The 25,475-nt window shown below is 42.5% G+C and overlaps 1 protein-coding gene across 2 annotated transcripts in view; it reads right to left on the bottom strand.

Moving 5' to 3' along the window:
* Positions 1-4,930: 4,930 nt before the first annotated feature.
* Positions 4,931-25,475, bottom strand: part of VLDLR (very low density lipoprotein receptor) — a 136,341-nt gene continuing 115,796 nt past the window's right edge. Inside the window, exons 15-19 of one of the 2 annotated variants that reach the window (XM_077475018.1) lie at positions 24,971-25,117; positions 23,125-23,190; positions 12,387-12,467; positions 12,044-12,213; positions 4,931-5,687 (exon numbers count right to left, since the gene is read on the bottom strand). In XM_077475018.1, coding sequence (XP_077331144.1) covers positions 5,652-5,687; positions 12,044-12,213; positions 12,387-12,467; positions 23,125-23,190; positions 24,971-25,117 — 500 coding nt within the window. In that variant the 3' untranslated portion in view covers positions 4,931-5,651. The remainder of the gene's footprint in view (positions 5,688-12,043; positions 12,214-12,386; positions 12,468-23,124; positions 23,191-24,970; positions 25,118-25,475) is intronic. The other variant, XM_077475019.1, reaches the window with a different exon arrangement.

Below are 25,475 nucleotides of genomic sequence, written 5' to 3'. Positions count from 1 at the left end.
AGTCAGTGTCTGCGACACTAGTGCGGATGCCAGTACAGGTCGCACGGCTGACCCCACAACCGTAAACAAGGAACGAGCCACCACCTCGGCCTTCCTGTCCGTGGGATCCTTGAATGCAGGAGACCTCAACTGGGATCGTGGTTACTTTGTTTAACCTGGATACTGGGGGGTCCATGACTAGAGGAGCCAACCATTTTTTGAGAAGGCTTTCCTCAAAGGGGTAACGCACCGCCATGTATTTGGGGGACCAAAAAGGTCCGTTGCAGGTGACCCCATTCCTTGTAAATGAACTTATCAAAATAAAGTCAGATACGGGAACACCTTAGGTGAACGTGCTGGCTTGCGGGACCCAAAAGGAACCGGTACATCAGCAGAGGGATCCGCTGGCTCCTGAATCTTCAGGGCATCACGCACAGCTGTGATAAGTGCTCCAACTAGCGCTTTGTTGCGCACAGACCCGGACGGGGACTCATCCTCACTGTCCGAACGGTCCAGGTCAGTGTCATCTGACAAGAGCAGAGGTCACCAGCCGCAGCAGGACCAGAGTCTGAGCTCTCCTCAGAGGATATGGGGGGGGGGGGGGCAGGGGCCGCTTTTTAGCATCTTTCCTCCCACGTACCACCTCTATCTTGGCAACGAACGAATTGAGGACCGCCATAAGGGTGTCCATAGGGACTGTGCAGTCTGCAGGTGACCTGTTGCAACTGCCTGGATTTTGGGGAAGAAACCAGTTTCTGAAGCCATGCTGACCCTACCCTGTCTGCCACCCGAAGGGGACTTAGGACAGTGACAGTCCCACCCTCCTGCTGCCACTGGCTGAGGGGCTGTAACCCGCTGGACTCACCACCCTGGGCCGTTCTGTGCCGTGTTACCACAATGCCTGATGATCCCCAGCGCTCCCAGATACAGAGAAAGCAAAAAACTGTCGGTGGCCGGCTGGTCGCACGATTGGTGAACGATCGGTGGGCGATCAAACACACATGTTCAGAATACAGGATAACCTTCCCAGCACCCTGTGATGACCAAACAGGAAGCAGAGGGCACAGGGGCAGCTGCTAGATTACAAAAAATGTGGTCTGGCTACAAGAAAATGGCCGACTGAAGCCAGAAGCCAGTCTGACCCTTGCCCATACTTAAACAGCGCCATGAGGGACTAGAGAGAACATGTGGCTGGCACAGCGCTGCACCAACACAGGGGCATGACTACACAGGCATGCAGCAGGACTAAGCCTCAGGACCCAGGCACCCAGCACAGCTAAAAGCCCCAGGTGAGAGCCCAGACACACACACCCCGCTCAGCACATGTACAGAAGGAGGGAGTTAGGGACTCTTAAAGGGAGTGCTCCTAATCTCAGCTTGCTACCTGTACAAAAACAACTGTCCACAGAAGCAAGCAGATTCCAATCTCTCCACCATAACCAAGACCAAAGAGCTGTCCAAGGATGACGGACATAATTGTAGATCTACAAGGCTGGAATGGGCTACAAGACCATAACTAAGCAACATGGCAAGGGTGACAGAATGCGTTTCTTCCATTTGTGAATAATTGCACAATATAAAAAAAAAAAAAAAAAAAAAAAAAAAAAAAAACTGTCCATCTCCTTCAGTCTGGGGCTCCATGCAAGATCTAGTGGAGTTTTAATGATCATGAAAAAACAGCCCAGACCTACACGGGAAGAATCTTGTCAATGATCAAGGCAGCTGGGACCAGTCAATATAAATATATATAAAAAAAAAAGTTGCCAACACTACACCATGAAGGTCTGAAACCTGCAGCACCCGCACAGTTCCCCTGCTCAAGAAAGCACATGTACAGGCCTGTCTGAAGTTTGCTAATGAACATCTGATTCAGAGAACTGCGTGAAAGTGTTGGTCAAAATCAAGCTCTTTGGCATCAACGCAACATGTTTGGAGGAGGAATGCTGCCTATTACACCAAGAACACCATCCCCACATTCAAACATGGATGTGGAAACCATTGTGCTTTGGGGACAGGACAACTTCACCACATCAAAAAAAATAAAAAAAAAGGACGATGGATCCATGTACCATCAAATCTTGGGCAAGAACCTCCTTCGTTCAGCCAGGGCATTAAAAATGGGTCATGGATGGGTATTCCGGCACAAAGACCTAAAACATATGGCCAAAGCAGCAAATGTGTGGCTCAAGCACAATAAGGTCCTGGAGTAGTCTAGCCAGGCTCCAGACCTTAATCCCATAGAAAATTTGGGAGCGAGCTGAAGGCTCGAGTTACCAAACGTCAGCCTCAAAACCATAATGACTTGGAGAGGATCTGCAAAGAGGAGTGGGAAAAACTCTCCGGAGATGCGAGCAGACCTGGTGGCCAAAAAGAAACATCTGACCTCTGATTGCGCAAAAGGGTTTTGCCACCAAGTACTCAGTCATGTTTTGCAAAGGAGTCAAATACTTATTTCACTCATTAAAATGCAAATCAACTTATAACACTTTTTTGAAAAGTTTCTAGATTTTAGTTATTCTGTCTCACTGTTAAATGATCATTCTAGTTTAATAGTTAATAATTTTGTCAGTGGGCAAATATTTTACCCATCACTGTATCTGGATGAGGAAGATGGCAACATGCCAAGGATGTATCCTGCCTACTGAAACCAGAAAACCCATAAGGACAATTTAAGCCTTCAGATCCAGAAATGGGACAAATGCCTCCTATTTGGCTTGGGAAAGGCTTAAGTACAAATCTTAACAGGCAAAAAAAAATAGCGCTAGTTTGAGGAGAGACCCTGGAGGTGTACACAGATCAAATAAAATGTGATTAAAAAAAGTCTCAATAGGACGGACAAAGTCCATAGCAACAGTCTCTAAGATCAAGAGGGAGAGGAATCCATGTACCAGCACTAGGGGCAGCCAATGTGAAGAGCTAGAAGCAGTCTCTGCAATACAACAAAGGAAAAGAAACACCACACCTCTAAGTGCAGTACTGGTAAACCATTTAATAAGTCAAAAGTGAAACTACTCAAAGGGTGCAGAAACAAGTATGATAGTAATCCTGCAGCAAAATCCAGAGATGGTTTCTCCTAAACGTCCATGTCAGGCCTGAAGGAGCAAGCATGCTTCGAATGCTAAGCCACCGCCTCTCACCCTGCACCCGGAAGGGACATCTTAGATCACCTGTGTGTTCCCTGCTGTTCTCAGGCTGCAAATGCTGGCATATACCTGTACTTCAGAGACACTGACTTTTAGGAGAAAAACACCTCCGGATTTTGCTGCAGGATTACCATCATGCTTGTGTTTATGCTCCCTTTGTGAGTAGTTTTACTTTTGACTTATTAAATGGTTTACCAATAATGCACTTAGGTGCTGTGTTTTTTTTCCTTGGAGTACAAATCCTGAAAGCCATCTTTACTGGGCCAAGAAATCTCTCCTTCCCAAAGTTGTCTGTGCTCATTTTATTAAAAAGCCTATAGCTTGTTGCACAAATAGGCTAATCTTGTGTCACTACATACCATTGCTCGCATTTACTGTTCTGTGTATCTGATCTGCTTATGCTCTGCAAACTGAAAACGCAATGTAAATTCACACATTTTGTATGGCACTATATTTAATTCTTTCGTTTCCACACACTATGTATCTGCTACATTAATCCCACCCACTCTGTTGGCATTGCCAATATACAGGCTCCTACCTGCATATCCAATAATCTTGTCCCAGAAAATAGTATCTCACACATGCAAGTCAACGCCCTTAAAATGCCATGCGTGACAATACTTTAGTATTCTAATTCTACTGGCAATTTTTTGCCACTGGAATCATTCTATGGATAAACAAAAATGGAAGACCCAACTACATGCACATGGGAAGGAAAAAAATATATAAAAAACACACAAGTTCAAAAACATTGGGGATTAATAGAAGATGGACCAAAGATTTCATACCCTAGTTCATCTGCCTAGAGACCCTAAAGATAATAGATGGAGTTGGCTTGAAGTGTGAACCACAGACGATACTTGGCAGGTCAACATGCCTTTTCCATTTTCCCACCAATGTTTCTTCATTCCCTGTTCATATATTTAGATCCCCTTTCTAAAAAAGTTGAGCATGCAATATTGGAAACCACCAAGCTATTCATACAGCCTGACCCAATAATTAACACCCAAGTAGTCCTGCTGTGTTTTTAGCCCATTGTCATTTAGGGTCATAGTTCAATATAGTATGCATATACAGTATAAGCCTCCAAGTATTGATTGGCATGCATGCAATTTGAAAACCACAAGTATGCCATCTGCCTAGTGCAGATTAGTACGTTGTTGTGCATCAATACTCTTTCCTGTTCCATTCACCAATTGTGCTGCAGTGTATAGACCCATTTGACCACATTGCTAGAGACCTGCACTCTGGAGTCAAGTCAAAGTTACTGCCCTGTATATTGTGTCATTACAAGTGTTTAAGGGTGATCTCCTTTAGGAGGTGCCTTGTATTTCTGACCTTTTCAAGTCAAAGAATGCAGCAAGATGTTTTCCAAGTGGTAGAGTCACTTTTATAGTTTACCCCTTTGGGTGGCACAATACAGGATCTTGGTTTTCCAGTCTTGTATCTAGGCTTTGTCCACTTACAACATATGGTGAGATATTGTATATAAAATTCTAAAGGTTTTGCCAAGTCTTGACTATGCACCAATGTTTGGCATCTCTTCAAATTTGCAGTCTTTTATACTAAACGGCCTTTTGAAGGTTGCAATGTGTCTCAAGAACTAGAGTATTTATATGACTTACTGATCAATCTGTTATGCTTATTCCAAGAAAACCTGGCTGCTATGATTTTGTATAAGGACAGACCAGCAGTCTCAATGCGGTGTCCAAGGAAGGCAGATGCAGTTTCAATGGGCCAGTTTTTAATGTGCTTATTGGCAACATTGCAAATCTGCTACGTTTTTACAAAATTAAGACCTCAGTCCATTTTATGTAAATCCATTTTAATTTTGAAAAGGATCTCCAGTGGTTTATTGACAGGGCATTGACCCTCTGCATACCTCTAGAAAAAAGGTCAGTCATGACAGATTTACAGCTGCATTCACACATACAAAATTTAAAGGTTAAGAAATTATTTGGCAATTTGAATATTAAATAACCCGTTTTGTTTAGTCTATTGCCATCGCCCCAACCATTTCAAAATAACAAAATCCAAAAAAGGTTTACAGAAACATATTTACAAATCAACAAAAACATTTCAAAGTGCTTAAGAATAGCGATTGTGTTCTCTTAAAGATATGTACAACTGCCTATACAAGTATGTACATGTGAATTCACTATATATATATATATATAGCACAATGTTTCTTTGCTGGGTATGGCTTTTATGGAAAGTGCTTTTTACAGTACTTGGGTCAGTGGGAGTGTGAGAAATTGCTAATACTGGCAAAAAAAAAATAAAAAAAGTTTGGGAGAGGACTATAAATACATGGTAACCACATCAAGAGCTGAACAAGATTACTACGAAATATATACAATAGGCTTCCATTTCAATGTCCATTCATAAGAGGCTTGACATGTACAAAATTCCTCACATACGGGGGGTTAGGATTTGTTCAGCTTCTGGTCTGGCTACCATCCAGAAGAATCCAGTTGAAGCAGTGTAGACTGAAGGAGAATGGTGAATGCCAACCATGTGCAGCTTTACTCACGACAGATCATCTTCTGTATTTACAACAGATATCTGAAAAACAAAAAAGTAAAAAAAGGAGGTCATACAAAAATTGTCACAGGTAGTTTTAGAATATGTAGAACAGGCACATGGTGGCAGGCAGAAGCAGAATCAAAGCCTAGGCAGATCATTAAAGTTATACAAGTGGTTATGCTTTTATTAGTGCCACCACTAACCTTCCCATTTCACTTATACTTTAGCCCACTATTCAGATAGCTGCAAGGATAAGGAATCTTGCTGAACGTGTATAAAAAAACCTCACAAGTAGGCAGAAACTATAGTCGTGTCCAACATAAGCACCCCTATAATTTTTTAAACAGGCTATACCCTTATTTCACCACATATTCCCAATTTCCGGGATAAAGCCATGCAAATTCCTTTATACCAGTGGTCATCAACCCTGTCCTCAGGGCCCACTAAGACCAGGTTTGCAAGATAACCGAAATACATTACAGGTGATATTTGCTGCTCAGTGATTGCAGTATTCTAGTCTGCATCTCCCCAAGGCAATACATAAAACCTGGCCTGTTAGTAGGCCCTGAGGACAGGGTTGATGACCACTGCTTTATTGCCCGTCTATGCCGAGGAAAGGGGTTCTCCCCTTAAAGCGTCAGCCATTGTGTTTGAGGTATCGGTCGATTTACTTGACATCAGATCCGGGCTTGATGTTCGGTGAGGTGGATCCCGCTGTATTATGCCTTTTATCAATACTGGTTTGTGAGTAGCCATTTTGCTATACGTTTTGTTTTTATAAAGCCGTCTATGGTAATGCACTAGGTCAGTGCGCCTTCCTTTTTTTTGTTTTGATGACCACTGCTTTATACCACAGTGGCTTACCCCTTATAGTGCTGGTCTCTTGCAGTGCCTAGATTGTCCTTGTGATCCTGGACCATTCCTGCTGTGCTGTACCCACAGTTAAGACTTTGAGATCCTGTACTACCACTGTTGGTCCAGGATTAGATAACCGTTTGCTGTACCATATTGATGTTCTGAATGTGCCCCCTGCCCCTGATGCGTTTCTCATGCCCTAGATTGTTCTGTGGACTCTCCCCTCTCTCCTGCTGAGTCTCGTATGCTTGTGCATCGAATATTTTAGAAATGATCCTCATTTTTAACGGATGGAATGAGATATGGGATACTCTTCATCCCAAGACTCCACTGTGGAGGACTTTTTGGATCCTTTCATCCATCATACCTGGGACATTTTGCTAGAACCAAAAATTCCATGCACATATGCTTTACACCAACATGAACCCAAGGCTTAGTTTGGTCACTGCACTGAAGACAAACATTCCCTGTGTATAAAATCCAAACACAGCAATTTACATCAGAATATATCAAATCATGGCGCAAGCCCAGTCAGTCAATGCACATATTTTTACATACCATCTAGCATTTTGACATAGTTCTAGTAAATACTGAAAACTGCTCAACAAGGTCGAACTAACCAATACTTAAAAGAATGTTATGGCCTAGTTTTACTAGGCTCTCTAGGGGGTCTCCTTTCAAAATACTGTATACAGTGACCCAATTAACTAGAAGTGGCAGACATTAGATTTCAAGAATATGGCCACATTTCAATACAGTTCCAGCTATTCCCTACAACGTAATACAAAGTGTCTCCCTCCAAATGTATGCCTTCTCTCTCCATACCATTAACCCCTCCTATCTGAATTTTCATGCTTGTCGTTTGTTCATTTCATTAGCCAAAATCTATGGAGAAAGTGCTCAACACAACCACCAAATTTACAATTACTCAGTCTTTATTAAGTGTCAAGATATAATCCACAGAAGTATATTGCTTAACTACCTGAATCAGACCTCACGTGCACAGCCTTGGATTTTGCAGCGACGCACACACGATGACCTTCAAGTTCAATAACCTTGTTTCTATATCCAACACGACTAGACATTTCACTGATGTGATAGAATGGTCTCCATTATACTAATGGCTTCTCCCCCACTTAGTCAGTTCAGCTACAGGTTTCATATCACTGATGAAAAACCCCAAGTCAGTTCTGACAAAGTAAACTTTATATGGAGGGCTACCATTGCTCACTTTCTGAAAGCCAGTTGGCCAACTTCTACTGACCCACTAGCTTTCATATGGCAATGGCGGTTATTTACAAAAGGCAAATCCACTTTGCACTACAAGTGCAAAGAGCATTTGAAATTGCACTGAAAGTGCACTTGGAAGTGCATTCACTGTAGATCCGAGAGGGACATGCAAAGAAAATAAACAGCATTTTAGCTTGCACGTGATTAGATGATAAAGTCAGCAGAGCTTCCCCTCAGATTTTACAGTGACTGCACTTCCAAGTGCACTTTGCGCTACAAGTGCACTTGAAATTGCACTAAAAATTTCACTAAAAATTGGATTTGCCTTTCATAAATAAACCCCAATGTGTCTTAAGAATTTGAATATCAACAGTGTTCCCTGTACACTCTAAGACCGTGTTATAGACTACTTATACTATTACCTTCAGGACTGGGAACTTGCAAAGCGTTTGCCTACCCATCTTGATTAGAAGGACATGCCCCATCAGCATCCACAAAGGTAAAAAACAGAACCAACAGGCCCAAACAAATCATGATCTGCTGCAAAAAGCTGCATCTGTAGACTGACATCCACCTGGTACACTTTTTTAAAAAGGTATGAACAGAGGACAAGGTGTTGGTTTTACAAAGCTGGTTTCAGAGGCTTGATGTCAAAATGCCCATGAAACTCCTATAGTGTTAATGCTGGAGGGGCTTTGGCCTTTAGGTGACCTTGTTGGAGATCTAAGGGGAGTACCACGATAGGTTCAAAGGGTGGTGTCTGCAGGGCAGTGAGAATAAGATCCCAAGACAGCACAGTGCACTATGAAAGGTGGTATGATCTGAGAAACACCTTAAAAAGGTTATCGTAAGGAAAAGCAAAGTCAGGTTTTTGGAAAAACTGAGAAGGCTGAAACATGTCTCTTAAAAGCAGACCTGAACCCCCTGGCATTTTAGCCCATTTTGAGCTGCACCAATGTGCTATTAAAATAGGAGTAACAGCAACGCAGTTGCATGTGTTGACTGTGGTCCATTACTTAATCATACAGTGTATGAATGTAGTGTTGCACATTCATGCATAAGCATTAACAGCTACTGACATACAAGGAATCAAAATCTTTACACTTCAATGATTACATATTCCTCTGCACAAGTCAAAGATAATATAATTTTTAGGTTCAAGCATTTCTTCAAAACTGAAGTGAAAAATATAAAATTAATGTATAATGTAGTCTTGTGTCCTTTATTCACCTGCCACTTGCGCTTAGGGGAAGTTTGTCAGGTAATCTGTGCCACTCCACCTCTGCTCTAAAAACTGGCCTTTCTACTTGCACGTAGTATACCGCTCCAGGTAGTAGTGCAGAAAGGTCACAAGTTAATGTCTTTTTTGAATTGAAAACCACACAGCAAAATTGAGTCACAAAATATCTGACATTTCACACCTCTTTACTGGTGCTTAGTCACAGCTATGACTAAGCACCGGTAAAGAGGTGTGAAATACATCAGCCAATCTGCAACGCTGCTGTATAAACGTTTTCCATTCAATAAACAGACGTTTTGGAGTGCAGCTATATGGATTTCTTTGCTTGCTCCTTTCTACTTGCGTATTGGCATGAATCATCCTAGTCCCTGGATCCTCATAGTCTCTCTCCAATAGGGGCTTTTATTATTCTTCCCTCTGGTAATAGCTATTGGTGGGTGCATTTTCCTTTAAGAAGCTTCTCTAAGTTCCAGGGTAGGTCTCACCCAAGGCATGGAGACATGTGAAAACCGCTAAGCGCGATTCTGAATAAACCTTTACATTTATTGGGCCAAAATAAATCACAATAAAACCACTTGGTTTACAAGCATAGACACGTCTGCTTAAGTCACTTCCAGTTCCTTGTGTGGTGGTACATGAGGAACTCGAAGTGATGCAAGCAGACATGCATCTGGAAATAAATGGTGTTTGTCCAGAACTCACATTTACACATATTGTGCTGAAATAGCACTTACAATAAAACCACTTGCTTACAAGCATACAGACACATCCACTTGCATCACTTGCAATTCTTCACATGCCTCTGCTCATGCCCTACAGAGGCCTTAAGAGGGTCCAGGCATTGGGAGAGCGTTTGAGCACAGAGGTGATTGAGTGGCACAGAAACTTCCCCTGAGCAAAAGCGCGATGGGTGAATAACAGACACGAGAGACTACATTATACAGTGTTCATTTATATTTTTCACTAACAGTTTTGAAGATGCACACTATAAATTTAGATTAATCTTTGAATTCTGCAGAGGGATATGCAGTGATATAAACTATGTGGATGAACACCTTTTGGTTTGTTTTAAAATGTATTTGAATTACGAATTGGTAGCATAGGGGTACCACATTCTCTTAGGTTGAGCTGCAGATGTGATCAGTTATGGCACCAGCCATTTGAAGGCTTTAAGGGCTTATTCATGGCATGCCTTATGGTTAAAAAATAAAAACACACTGTCACCAATTAGTGTCACATTAAAGGTCTGAGCAAGTAATGGCAACTAGTTCAGAGAAACCTTGACCCCTAAAAGGTTGTAGGAGTCCAGCCTGAACACTTGTAAAACAAGAGGACTCTGAATCTATAGCCTCTTGTTTTACAAGTGTTCAGGCTGGACTCCTGAAACCTTTTAGGGATGGATCCCTGAATTAAACCCTCCTATTTTCAGTCCAGGAAGCCCCCACCTTGGCCTCTGTTTAATCAACTGCCATGATGCTGCACATGTGATCTGTTATGGCACCAGCCATTGGATGATTTGACAGTTTGGTTGAGAGCACAACCAATGTGATAGTAAGCATTCCTAGCATGCCGGTAATGTAACTTTTGAAGCTTAATTCAATAGATTTACTTCCGTTGCCAATACCTTGTGCAGACATTAACCAATTTGCCACTAGTCACTGTTTAGGTATATGCACGGCTGCCCTTATGGCTCATTTACTATTGCTCAGTTCGCTTACAGTTCTATCACGTCATGGCCCTTTTGCTTGATGTTTAATTCATGAGCCGTTTGAGCTGTCCCTCATCACAGACTCCTTGTGTTATCCCTCATTCATGAATACATTTGTGTATGCGGTTTTGAGATTGGAAGTACTGAAGGAGAACTCAGTAGGTCAGTGGATGGTAACACTTAATAGGGGAGAGGATAAGGTTGGTCAGTAGCGCAGTGCTGTGTGTACAGGGGGATCACAGGAGAGCAGAAACATCCCTCATATGCACAGAAGGAAACAGATAGTGACACCTCTTAGGACAGTGATGACAAACCTTGGCACTCTAGATGTTTTGGAACTAAATTTCCCGTGATGCTTCACTACACTGCAGAGTGCATGAGCATCATGGGAAATGAAGCTCCAAAATATCTGGGGTGCCAAGGTTTGCCATCACCGTCTTAGGACGTGGATTTTGGCCGGCTCTTCTGTCTATCACATGTGATGTGTCACACAAGTGCCTGGGATGCACGAGAGAGAGAGAGAGCGCAAGAGAAGGGCCAGCTGTGATCAGCGCAGCATACCAGGTAGTTCCCTTCCCTGCACTGCATTGCAATGGGAAGGAGCAGTCCAGGAGTCTGCAAAGAAAGATCGCAATCTACCCATCACCTGCCCATGTTTGAAGAGTTGCTGATTCCCTGTGTAAAGTAACAGGGGACATGCCACATACTTGTGTGATTACAGTAAACATGGGCAAGACCCTGTGTCCATGACCATATTGCTGGTCACTATACCCGTCACACCAGCCATACCCCTAAAAATGGGTCTGGCTTTCACAGGGATGGACCATGGCCCTGGACCTGTATAGTACTTTGCAGTGCCGAGGTACAGTGTTGTGTCCACAGCACCATTACAGGCTGTCCCCAAAACATGGGGTCTGAATACATCTAAGGTTTAGCAAAAATTAATGAGGTTGCACTGCTTCTGTTATATAAAGACAGACGAGTTGCTGAAGAATTGGCTATAAAATAAACTTGGCAAGCCAAGAGAAAGCTCTTTTCCATGGAGACGAGATTGATCGCCTCAGGACACCAACAAAAACAGACTCACAAAGTAGGCAGGATTATAGAAGGATACCATGGGGAGGGTCCTCAAAAGCTTTGCCAGTGTCTAGTCACCTGAAAGCCCCAGCCTTAAAACACAGGGTCTCTGAAAAGAAAAAGCATGCGTCTTGTAGGATTAAGATGTGTTGTGTCCTGGGTAATTTTTTTGCATTTGTAATGAATCAACCCTCCTGTGAACCTCCCTGAGTAAATGACTAAAAACAAGCTTCCCCATATTTTGCCTTCTGTACACTTTAAGATAAAGCCTTCTGAAATACATACCGCTGGGTATGTGTGTCCCACACTGGCACTGTGTCTTCCGATATCGATTGTGAGGTCCTCTTCTGTGGTTTTCAAGTAGACAGGATTATCAAAATTCATGCTTTTCATGTTTTTTCTTTGCCAGTTCCGCCACATTAAGTAAGCTCCTGTGGCAACCATCACTAGTAATACTGCAACATGAATGAGTGCATTAAATATTGTAGAACAGCCATCGAGTCACATAAATCGCTTCACTTCTGAACTTCCAAAGTATCTGACATATGTCAGTCAACAGCAAGGATAAAAGGGTCAATGAACATTGTCCCAACTTTTACAAAATTTCTTATGGAAAAATGGTACTTACAGAGAGGAAGAATAGCCCACGCTGCAGACGAGCCTTTGGTGGCAAGATTTGCTTCATGTACTGAAGTATTACCATTAACTTCTAATAATGAAGAAAAAAAAAAAGCACTTTCAAAAACATGATTTTTACACCTACCTGCATATTGTAATACAAGATACTCCAAGTTATATAGCAGTGTCAACCATTTTTCAGTCAATGCGTCCTTTAACCACTTGCCGACCGCCGCACGACGATATACGTCGGCAGAATGGCACGGGCAGGCATATTGGCGTATATATAAGTCCCTGCCTGCCCGCGGGTGGGGGGCCCGATCGGGCCCCCCCCCGGTGCCTGCGGCGGTCGGCATTCGTTCGGGAGAGATCAGGGATGAGGGGACGGCCATTCATTCATGGCCACCCCCTCGCGATCGCTCCCGACGAATGAAAATCCTCGGTGACATCACTTCCTCTCCTGTATTGTAAACACAGGCAGAGGAAATGATGTAATCTCTCCTCGTGTCGGTCTTTTTCGTTCCGGCACGGAGGAGAGAGGATCGGTGAGTTGCACCTAACACTACACTAACAGTAGAACACGCCAGGCACACTTTTCACCCCCCTGATCACCCCCCAATCACCCCCCCAATCACCCCTGCCCCCCCAGTCACAGTGACACCAAGTGCATTTTTTATTATTTTTTTTATTTTTTTTGCATTGGTGTCATTTGTGACTGTAATAACTGTTAGGGCAGTTAGGGTTAGCCCCCTTTAGTTCTAATGTACCCCCCTAACCCCCCCAATAAAGGTTTAACCCCGTGATCACCCCCCGTCGCCAGTGTCACTAATAAGCGATTTTTTTCTGATCGCTGTATTAGTGTCACAGGTGACGCTAGTTAGGCAGGTAAGTATTTAGGTTCGCCGCAGCTTTTTATAGCGTCAGGGACCCCCATATACTACCGCATAGCCCCCTGATTGCCCCCCAGTTAACCCTTTCACCAGTGATCACCATATAACTGTTACAGGTGACGCTGGTTGGTTAGTTATTTTTTTATAGTTTCAGGGCACCCGCCATTTATTACCTAATAAAGGTTTAACCCCCTGATCACCCGGCGGGTGATATAAGTTTGAGGGTCAGATAAGGCCTGCGTCGCCCCAGCGTCAGGTTAGTGCCAGTACCGCTAACACCCACGCGCAAAGCATACACCTCCCTTTAGTAATATAGTATCTGATCAGATCTATATTAGCGTTGCCTTCATTTTAGGTTTCCCAAAACGCATTGTTAGCGGGATCAGCCCAGATACCCGCTAGCACCTGCGTTTAGCCCCTCCGCCAAGCCCAGCCCAGCCCACCCAAGTGCAGTATCGATCGATCACTGTCACTTACAAAACACAACACACATAACTGCAGCGTTCGCAGAGTCAGGCTTGATCCCTGCGATCGCTAACAGTTTTTTTTGTAGCGTTTTGAAACAGTCGCTGACAGGCTAGGTGCTTTTTTACCTGTGAGTCTCACTAGTGTACCCCTAAATTTAGAGCCCAAAATGGCAAAGCGAAGGTACACTAGTGAAGAGGCCTACACGTTTCTGAGCATGACAGATAGTGAAGAGGACGTCACTCATCTGTCAGATTCAGGCTCAGAATACGATCCTGTAGAGGACAGCGGCTCCATGACAGATAGCTCTGACGACGGAGATGAGGCCGCTGCTAAGAACAGGTGTGCCCAATCCCGTATGTATTCTGTTGTTGAGGTGCAGGAACCGCAGGTCACTCGTATGGAGCAGAGACGTACTAGAGCCGCTCAACCTTCTGGTGAACTGGCAAGCACCAGCGGCCTAGTACACCCTGGACGTACATCCAGCACTGCAGTAACACGTGGTGACGTGGCGAGTCCCATAAGTGCAGTTCAAGCTGGCGAGGTGGCAAGCACAAGTAGTGTCCCGCTGCCACCAAGAAGAAGACAAAGACAGGCCCGTCGTACCCATAGTGCCCTTCCTGCAGAATTCGCCAATCCTATTTGGGTGCCCACATCTTCTGCAGAACCCGTACTTCCCCCCATTCACTGGCCAACCTGGCATTAACGTGGAAACAGTTGATTTTACGGCACTTGACTTTTACTCACTGTTTTTCACCGAAGATCTCTATAGATCTATTGTGGACCAAACCAATTTGTACGCTGCTCAACACATCGCCACTATTCCCCAGTCCGCCCTTGCCAAACAATGGAAACCAGTTACGGTTTCCGAATTTAAAATCTTTCTGGGCCTCTCCCTCAACATGGGCATAACCAAAAAGAGTGAATTGCGGTCATATTGGTCCACTGACCCAATTCACCATATGCGCGTGTTCTCTGCTTCCATGTCCAGGGCACGATACGAGATGATTTTGCGGTTCATGCACTTCAGCGACAATGAACTCTGTCGTCCTCGTGGAGACCCTGAATACGATCGGCTCTACAAAATTCGGCCCCTCATAAACCACTTCAACCAACGTTTTGCAGACATGTTTACTCCCCATCAAGTTGTCTGCGTTGATGAGTCCCTGATTAAGTTTTCTGGTCGCTTGTCATTCAAACAATACGTCCCCAACAAGCGTTCCAGATACGGGGTCAAGATGTATAAGCTCTGTGACAGGGCCACAGGCTATACACGTAGTTTCATGGTTTATGAGGGTAGAGATAGTCACGTAGAGCCGGAGAACTGCCCTGATTACATAGGAAGCGCTGGCAAGATAGTGTGGGACATGGTGTCACCCTTATTCGGAAAGGGGTACCACTTGTACGTGGACAATTATTACACAAGCGTGCCACTGTTTAGTCACTTGTTTGATCAGCAGATTGGAGCATGTGGCACCGTGCGACCTAATCGCCGGGGCTTTCCCCAGCGGCTTGTAGAGTCCCCTCTTAGGCTGGGGGAGAGAGCCTGCTTGCGCAGTAATAATTTGCTCGCTATGAAGTGGAGGGATAATAAGAATGTTTTCGTTCTTACCTCCCTTCATGCAGACACGACGGTCCAAATTCCTACGGCGACTGGTATTGTGGAGAAACCCCTCTGTGTCCACAAATATAACCTTAACATGGGAGGGGTGGACCTCAATGACCAGTTGTTGGCGCCGTATCTAGTTGCCCGTAAGGCCAGACGCTGGTACAAAAAAGTGTCTGTTTATTTATTCCAATTGGCTATACTGAATGCTTATGTACTACACAAAGCTTCAGGACGGACTGGATCCTTCCTCAAATTCCAGGAGGATATCGTCAGAGCCCTTCTGTATCCAGACGGTGCTCCACCTCACCTTCCCCTACCAGATGCAGTAAGCCGGCTGCATGAGAGGCATTATATTTATGTCCTCCCGAGTACCCCTACCCAACGAGCCCCCCAAAGAAAATGTCGTGTCTGCAGAAAGCGCGGATTTAGGCGTGACACCCGTTATTGTTGTCCCCGCTGTCCTGACAATCCTGGTCTTTGCATTGGTGAATGTTTTGAACGCTACCATGAACTAGTTGAGTATTAGCGTAGGGTACAGCATTGCACAGGCTAGGCACACGTTCACAGGGTCTCCCAAGATGCCATCGCATTTTGAGAGACCCAAACCGCTGGAACCGTTACAACAGAAGTGTTAAAGTTACATAAAAAAGTGCTTAAAAAACAAAAAACAAAAAAAAGTAAAAAAAACAAAAAAACCAAAAAAAATATAAAATAAAAAAACCAAAAATAGTTGTCGTTTTATTGTTCTCTCTCTCTATTCTCTCTCTATTGTTCTGCTCCTTTGTACTGTATTCTATTCTGCAATGTTTTATTGTTAACCATTTTTTGTTTTCAGGTACGCCATTCAGCTGTAGCGTGGATTTATTTATCTTGACAGCAACAGCGTTTGCTCCCACGATACGTAAAGCCACGACTCCAGCGCTGTCGGAGGTGATTTCACCACCACAGTTAAAAAAAGAGCATATATGCCGAAGCATGGGGGCATAAGGGGTGGAGGAGCGATCTGCTCCTACCTTTTGCGGGAGGATGCCCCCATGCTTCGGCATATATATATTTTAGGCACAGATTGTGTTAAATGTGTTATTTTTTGCGATTTTTTTTGTATTTGCTTTGCAGGTATGGTAAGTCCTACTGTTATACTGTAATGTTACTTTGTTTTATTGTTAACCATCATTTGCTTAGCAGGTACGCCATTCTGCTGCAGAGCGGATTTATTTATCTTGACAGCAACAGCGTTTGCTCCCATGATACATAAAGCCGCGACTCCAGCACTGTCGGGGGTGATTTCACCACCACAGTTAAAAAAGAGCATATATGCCGAAGCATGGGGGCATAAGGGGTGGAGGAGCGATCTGCTCCTACCTTTTGCGGGAGGATGCCCCCATGCTTCGGCATATATAAATGGTGCATGTATGCCCACCATTAGAAAGTGGGTGGATGAAGGGTGGTATCTAATGGTGGGCATACCCACCGATCAATATTTTTTTTTCGTTCAGCCCACAGGCTGCATGAAAAAAAAATTACAATATATGCCCAACCAGTTCCAGCAACATACTGGTATGTTGCGGGACTTTGAGTGCTTATACCAGAATGATGCCTGCAGGTTTAGGTATCATCTTGGTATCATTCTTTTCAGCCAGCGGTCGGCTTTTATGTAAAAGTAATCCTAGCGGCTAATTAGCCTCTAGACTACTTTTACAAGCAGTGGGAGGGAATGTCCCCCCCCCCCGCACCATCTTCCATGGTTTTCTCAGGCTCTCCTGTCCCAACAGGGAACCTGAGAATGCAGCCGGTGGTTCCGCCAGCTGACCATAGAGCTGATCAGAGACCAGAATGGCTCCAATCATCTCTATGGCCTAAGACACCGGAAGCTACAAACATTTCATGACTTAGATTTTGCGGGATGTAAACAGCGCCATTGGGAAATTGGGAAAGCATTTTATCACACCGATCTTGGTGTGGTCAGATGCTTTGAGGACAGAGGAGAGATCTAGGGTCTGATAGACCCTAATTTTTAAAAAAAAGAGTACCTGTCACTATCTATTGCAATCATAGGGGATATTTACATTCCCTGAGATAACAATAAAAATCATAAAAAAATATATATAAATGAAAGGAACAGTTTAAAAATAAAATAAAAAAGCAAAATAAATAATAAAAAAAAAATTAATAAAAAAAAAACACCCCTGTACCCCCCTGCTAAGGCGCAACGTGGAACGCAAGCGTTGGTCTGGTGGCATATGTAAACAGCAATTGCACCATGCATGTGAGGTATCACCACGAAGGTCAGATCGAGGGTACTAATTTTAGCAGTAGACCTCCTCCGTAAATCTAAAGTGGTCACCTGTAAAGGCATTTAAAGGCTTTTAAAAATGTACGTAGTTTGTCGCCGCTGCACGTTTCTGCGCAATTTTAAAGCATGTCATGTTTGGTATCCATGTACTCGGCCTAAGATCATATTTTTTATTTCATCAAACATTTGGGCAATATAGTGATTTTTAGTGCATTAAAATAAAAAAAAGTGTGTTTTTTCCCCAAAAAATGCGTTTGAAAAATCGCTGCGCAAATACCGTGTGAAAAAAAAAAATGAAACACCCACCATTTTAATCGGTAGGGCTTTTGCTTTAAAAAAACACTTCATGTTTGGGGGTTCAAAGTAATTTTCTTGCAAAAAAAAATATTTTTTCATGTAAACAAAAAGTGTCAGAAAGGGCTTTTTCTTCAAGTGGTTAGAAGAGTGGGTGATGTGTGACATAAGCTTCTAAATGTTGTGCATAAAATGCCAGGACAGTTCAAAACCCCCCCAAATGACCCCATTTTAGAAAGTAGACACCCCAAGCTATTTGCTGAGAGGCATGTCGAGTCCATGGAATATTTTATATTTTGACAAAAGTTGTGGAAAAAATACATTATTATTATTATTTTTTTTTTTTTTTGCACAAAGTTGTCATTAAATGATATATTGCTCAAACATGCCATGGTTATATGTAAAATTACACCCCAAAATACATTCTGTTGCTTCTCCTGAGTACGGGGATACCACAAGTGTGAGACCTTTTGGGAGCCTAACCGCGTACGGTACCCCAAAATCCAAGCACCACCTTCAGGATTTCTAAGGGTGTAAATTTTAGATTTCATTCCTCACTGCCTATCACAGTTTCGGAGGCCATGGAATGCCCAGATAGCACAAAATCCCCCCAAGTGACCCCATTTTGGAAAGGAGACACCCCAAGCTATTTGCCGAGAGCTATGGTTAGTATTTTGCAGACCTTCATTTTTGTCACAAAGTTTTGAAAATTGAAAAAAAGAAAAAAAATATACATTATTTTTTTTTTTCTTCATTTTCAAAAACAAATGAGAGCTGCAAAATACTCACCATGCCTCTCGGCAAATAGCTTGGGGTGTCTACTTTCCAAAATGGGGTCATTTTGGGGGGTTTTGTGCTATTTTGGCATTTTATGGCCTTCAAAACTGTGATAGGTAGTGAGGTGTAAAATCAAAAATTTACCCCCTTAGAAATCCTGAAGGCGGTTCTTGGTTTTCGGGGCCCCGTACGCGACTAGGCTCCCAAAAAGTCCCACACATGTGGTATCCCCGTACTCAGGAGAAGCAGCAGAATTTATTTTGGGGTGTCATTTCACATATGTCCCTGGCATGTGTGAGCAATATATCATTTAGTGACAACTTTGTGAAAAAAAAATAAAAAAAAATAAAAGTTTGTAATTTTCCCGCAACTTGTGGCAAAATATAAAATATTCCATGGACTCAACATGCCTCTCAGCAAATAGCTTGGGGTGTCTACTTTCTAAAATGGGGTCATTTGTGGGGGTTTTGTGCCATCTTGGCATTTTATGGCCTTCAAAACTGTAATAGGTAGTGAGGCGTGAAATCAAAGATTTACGCCCTTAGAAAGCCTGAAGGCGGTTCTTGGCTTTCGGGGCCCCGTACGCACCTAGGCTCCCAAAAAATCCCACACATGTGGTATCCCTGTACTCAGGAGAAGCAGCAGAATTTATTTTGGGGTGTAATTTCACATATGCCCATGGCATGCGTGAGCAATATATCATTTAGTGACAACTTTGTGAAAAAAAAAATAAAAAATAAAAAGTTTGTAACTTTCCCGCAACTTGCGGCAAAATATAAAATATTCCATGGACTCAACATGCCTCTCAGCAAATAGCTTGGGGTGTCTACTTTCTAAAATGGGGTCATTTGTGGGGGTTTTGTGCCATCTTGGCATTTTATGGCCTTCAAAACTGTAATAGGTAGTGAGGCGTGAAATTAAAAATGTATGCCCTTAGAAAGCCTGAAGGCGGTGCTTGGTTTTCGGGGCCCCGTACGCGGCTAGGCTCCCAAAAAGTCCCACATATGTGGTATCCCCGTACTCAGGAGAAGCAGCAGAATTTATTTTGGGGTGTAATTTCACATATGCCCATAGCATGTGTGAGCAATATATCATTTAGTGACAACTTTGTGAAAAATTTATAAAGTTTGTCATTTTCCCGCAACTTGTGGCAAAATATAAAATATTCCATGGACTCAACATGCCTCTCAGCAAATAGCTTGGGGTGTCTACTTTCTAAAATGGGGTCATTTGTGGGGGTTTTGTGCCATCTTGGCATTTTATGGCCTTCAAAACTGTGATAGGTAGTGAGGAGTAAAATGACATATGTATGCCCTTAGAAATCCTGAAGGCGGTGCTTGGCTTTCGGGGCCCCGTACGCGGCTAGGCTTCCAAAAAGTCGACCACATGTGGTATCCCCGTACTCAGGAGAAGTAGCAGAATGTATTTTGGGGTACAATTCCACATATAACCATGGCATGTGTGAGCAATGTATCATTTAGTGACAACTTTGTGTAAAAAAAAAAAAAAATTTTTTTTTTTGTCATTATTCAATCGCTTGCGGCAAAAAAATAAAATATTCAATGGGCTCAACATGCCTCTTATCAATTTCCTTAGGGTGTCTACTTTCCAAAATGGGGTCATTTGGGGGGGTTTTGTACTGCCCTGCCATTTTAGCACCTCAAGAAATGAGATAGGCAGTCATAAAATAAAAGCTGCGTAAATTCCAGAAAATGTACCTTAGTTTGTAGATGTGACAACTTTTGCGCAAACCAATAAATATACAATTATTGACTTTTTTTTTACCAAAGACATGTGGCTGAATACATTTTGGCCTAAATGTATGACTAAAATTGAGTTTATTGGATTTTTCTAATAACAAAAAGTAGAAAATATCATTTTTTTTCAAAATTTGCGGTCTTTTTACGTTTATATCGCAAAAAATAAAAATCGCAGAATCAGTCAAATACCTTTAAAAGAAAGCTCTATTTGTGGGAAGAAAAGGACGCAAATTTCGTTTGGGTACAACATTGCATGACCGCGCAATTACCAGTTAAAGCAGCGCAGTGCCAAAGTGTAAAAAGACCTCTGGTCATTTACCAGCAAAATGGTCCGGTCTGAAAGTGGTTAAAATGCTACATTACAAAAAAGTAATACACCTTAATCGTTTTACATAATGCAGCAACAGCCACACATGTAGGATATCCAGGGAGTTATTCTTTCAAAGCAAATACACTTTTGCACCCTGGTACTGAGTAGTATTCGTGTTTTTCCACCCTCAGGCAGTGTGACCCCAGCATTGAAGAGCAAACAAGGATGCTGTGCAGGTGCCAGAAATCAACCAATGAAGTCATTGGTTGTTAGATCTTGGCAGATAGAATGTTGTAATGGTGCACAATGAAAACTTGTGTCTAACTAAAGGGCAGGCTTGTATACAATTTGTAGGCATTTCATCAAGGCACCCCTGAAAAAAAAAAAAAAAAAAAAAAAAAAAAAAAAAAAAATCTGAAGGCACCCTAGTTGAAAGGCTGTATTAATAGAATTACAGATTTTAGGACATTGCCCATGGAAACACTGACAAAAGCTACAGCACACCAGTATTCCTTGCACTGCAATCCAAATAATTCAAGTGAACAAGCGGCGAAGTGAAGCAAGCAAGCTATTCAATAATTGATTGAGGTTGGAGGATCTTTAAAAATAAGGCAAATCAACTAAAATTATTATTTTTTTTTTAATTTTAAACTGGTCACCCTGATGACTAGAAACCCAATGTAAAAAAACCTAACTTCCTGTTTCGAGGCACTGGTGACTTATCTAGAGCTGGAAAGGCTGGATCACCAGTGCCTGTCAGGGAGTTTGATTTGGTCTGAGATCTGTAAGGGAAGAAAAAGGTTTACACATTGCTGGGGTTTCAGCAGCATGCATTTTGTCAAGCTATGGGAATGTGTAAATAAACCGACAAACCTAGCACAAATGTCATTGGTGGGCAGACAACAAAGTGAAGCTGGCCACCAAATTATTAATTTTTAAATGCAAACGTAGGTTCCAAGAATGAGGGGTGGATGGACCAGGGGGACTGGAGACAAAAAAAAAGTGTCAGTACAGTTGTAATTTTTTTGCAATAGGGAAGGTACACTTTACATACTCATTTACTCTAAGCCAGGGGTGTCAAACTGGTGGCCCTCAAGATGCTGTGGAGCTACAAGTCCCATTATGGCTCTGTGGGAGCCATGCTTGTAATAGTCAGCTTTGCAATGCCTCATGGGACTTGTAGGTCTGCAGCAGCTGGAGTGACACCTGTGCTCCAAGTCAGAACGGCTAACAAATGTATGGCTGTGCAGAACCAGAAAGCAGGCACCACTAGAATCCTGAAATGCCTCAAAGTAACTGGAGCCTAAATATTTCACTGTATTTGACATGGAAGGGGCAATAGGGTGCCAAGTCAAGTTCCTGCAAAGTAGTAGGGTGCAAGAATTTCAAGATGCCAGGGCATGTGCAGGTGTTAGCCAAATTCTTCCTGCACCTATTTTTATAGTTTTAAAGATCTACAAGTTTAAAGTGTAGCTAAAGGCTAAATTTTAGATTTGGATAAGGTGGAGAGGGATTTGAACACCTGCCCATTTTCATTACTGTCTGTGGCCCCATTAGGGAGATTCACCCTTTCCATTTGTCCCGTTTACCATTATCAAAAGTAAAGAAAATCCCCAAATTTCCTTGAAGACAGGAACGAATAGACAGATGGCAAAAAAAAAATAAAAAAAAAAAAAAAAAAAAAAAAAGAAAAAAAAAGGAAGTTTTGCCTTTATAATTCTGCAATAAAGCTTTTACATACTAACCACTAAGACTAGAAAATGAAAAGCCCGTGACCCCCCAAGTCAGACACATTAAATAGACATCCAATGTGGTTAATGCCAATAGAGAATGCCGAAGGATGAGTAAATGTATGCATGGACACTACTGTAAAAAAAAAAAATAAAGAAAAAAAACAAACAAAAAAAAAACCAAAACAAAAAAACAAACACACCACAAACTACACAGGCTAGTCCAAGTACACAACTGGGGCAAGGAGTAAAAACGAAGGACTCAAAATTGATTGCCAGTAATACATGTACGACTCAAAAATGTAACATTCTGCTATAGAATAGCAATCTTGTATATTGCAAATGTCCTCTATACTACACATGAGGTTGTGAGAAGCAGCTCAACACGTGACTACTATATGGGAGGGGAAATCTAGGTATATCTAGGTTGGTGTTTGAAACCTAGTGAACCAAATCCATGTAGTATACCATGAATAGGAGACTGATCTTTGCCTAGATGAAGCCAGAAAGGGGCGCTTCTGCTCAATGCTTTAGGCTAGGCAGTATTTCAGAGTTACTGGAAAGAGTCAGTAAAAATGTTGTGCATAAGCTTTTCAAAAACTCTACATTCAAGCACTTACCCCCTGGAAGTGCTTTTTCAGGATGTAATCCTGTAATGACAGCAGTGGGCTCCTCAGCTTTACTACCTTGAAATAAACATAACATGGATTTAAGTACTTGTCTGCAGATTGTGTGCAAGAGGGAAAAAATAAAGGGTGGCAGTGTTCATGCAGTAAACTGAACTGCTCAATAAAATAAATAAAGTACAAATCAAAACACGTGACAGGACAACAGGGAAATGAAATCAACTTTGCACAAACATTAAACAAGAATATTGCAGCTAGTTGTGACACTGGGAATGGTTTACAAAAAGGCAAATCCACTTTGCACTACAAATGTAGTCACTGTAGATCCGAGGGGGACATGCAAGGGAAATAAAAAACGGCAGATTTTATCATCCAATCTAAAATGCTGAGCTTCCCCTCATTTCAGATCTACCCCTCAGATTTATAGCAACTGCACTTCGTACTTGTAGTGCAAAGTGGATTTGCCTTTTGTAAATAACCCCCATGGTTTCACAAAAGACAACACATTAAGTATAAGTAGACCGGTATGGTAGGGCAGCTTTAAAGGACTTAAACCCGTCACTAAAGGTCTCCAAAACCAATCCAAAAATTGTTGGCCTCTAGCCTCCAAACAGATATGGGTACATCAGGTACAGACTAGTAATGTGCCAACATTACAGCTGAAAGTGCTTACTGGTAGACTAGATAATACTGGAATGCCAGTTTCCCCACTTTTCAAAATGTAGATAGCTACACATTCTATATAGAGAAAAAATGACCTTAATACTAGGATATTAAACCTGGGCTACACCAACTAAGCATGGGGGGGAGGGGGCAAATTCACGTGAGCAGAGATTACCACTGAAAACTGCTAGTATTTCCTTTGATAAGGGCAGATATTCTATAAAAATAAAAGAAACCTCACTGTAAAAATTATGCTGGCCTACCTACTATTCCAGCCTAATGATCCCTGTCAGAAGAGATGCAAGGTAGGCTTTCTTGGCTTGTTTACAGAGGGGAAAAAAACTCCCACATTTTACTGCAGTCTCTGGATCTGATTCCATTTGGCATATAGTTTTCACTAAAGAGGACCACCGCCATCTGCTTATTAGGTTTACAATAAGTTAATTTACACTAGGTGACTATTACTATACTGCCTGTATACTGCCTGCCTGTTGACCAAGCCATTTAAAAGCTTTTTTAACTCAATATACCAGAGATGTCTATGTAGTCCCGATGGTTAGGTTGAGAAAAGGTAGAGAACCAAAATGTTTGTGCCACCCATCTCCATGGCAAGATGCTTACTTTGAGTCACTAGAACAGGAACCAAAAAAGGACACAATGTCAATGGTAACAGATCACAATAGAAGCTTGAAAGGTTGTAACCCATGCTCACCAAGCAAAACTAATGTGAATGGTGTTCAGCTAGTGCATCCCATCCATGCTCTTCCTCAACATCAGGCACATGGCAGCACTTTTGGATAGTTATCTAGCAAGTGTTCAATCAGTTGCTAAAATTATTTTTTCCGGAGGAGGAGAAAGGGAGGAGAAAGGGAGGAGAAAGGGAGGAGAAAGGGAGGAGAAAGGGAGGAGAAAGGGAGGAGAAAGGGAGGAGAAAGGGAGGAGAAAGGGAGGAGAAAGGGAGGAGAAAGGGAGGAGAAAGGGAGGAGAAAGGGAGGAGAAAGGGAGGAGAAAGGGAGGAGAAAGGGAGGAGAAAGGGAGGAGAAAGGGAGGAGAAAGGGAGGAGAAAGGGAGGAGAAAGGGAGGAGAAAGGGAGGAGAAAGGGAGGAGAAAGGGAGGAGAAAGGGAGGAGAAAGGGAGGAGAAGCCCAAATGCACACCTTTCACATGTGACAACTGACCTTTTCTACAGTTCCGGCCATCATAAAGTTCTGAGCCATCAGGACATGTGCAAGAATATTTGGGTGAACGATCATTTATCTGTGGAGCAGGTAAACACAGATACTCACAGCCTCCGTTTTCTAGTCTCTCATTACACCAATTTTTTCCTGTTGGTCAAAGTGTTTTATGTTATTACATTTGATTAAAGACAAATGGAGGGGGGGTGTCAGATCAGAACACAAGAGTGTTGCACATACAGTTCTGGTCCCAAACTGATAACACCACTTGTCATGCACAGCAACACTGAGCCAGAAGATATACTGCATACATTAGCCAAAGGACATTCAGAGTATTGATAATACAAATCTATACAGTGGGGACATTTTATCCCTGCAGTTTGCATGTTTGCCCACTTACAAAGTAATGAAAGGTCTAATTATAGGTGTATTTTAAATGTTCAAGACAGAATATCAACCAAAAAAAACCCAAAAACTATAAATGGAGTTGCAGTTCAGTGAGTAAAAA

This window comes from Lithobates pipiens, unplaced genomic scaffold (genome assembly GCF_037356315.1).
Source record: "Lithobates pipiens isolate NorthernLeopardFrog02 unplaced genomic scaffold, aLitPip1_a1.2 Scaffold_13, whole genome shotgun sequence".
Taxonomy (NCBI): domain Eukaryota; kingdom Metazoa; phylum Chordata; class Amphibia; order Anura; family Ranidae; genus Lithobates; species Lithobates pipiens.
Note: the sequence above shows the minus strand (reverse complement) of the source record. Positions and strands in the feature narration are given on the sequence as shown.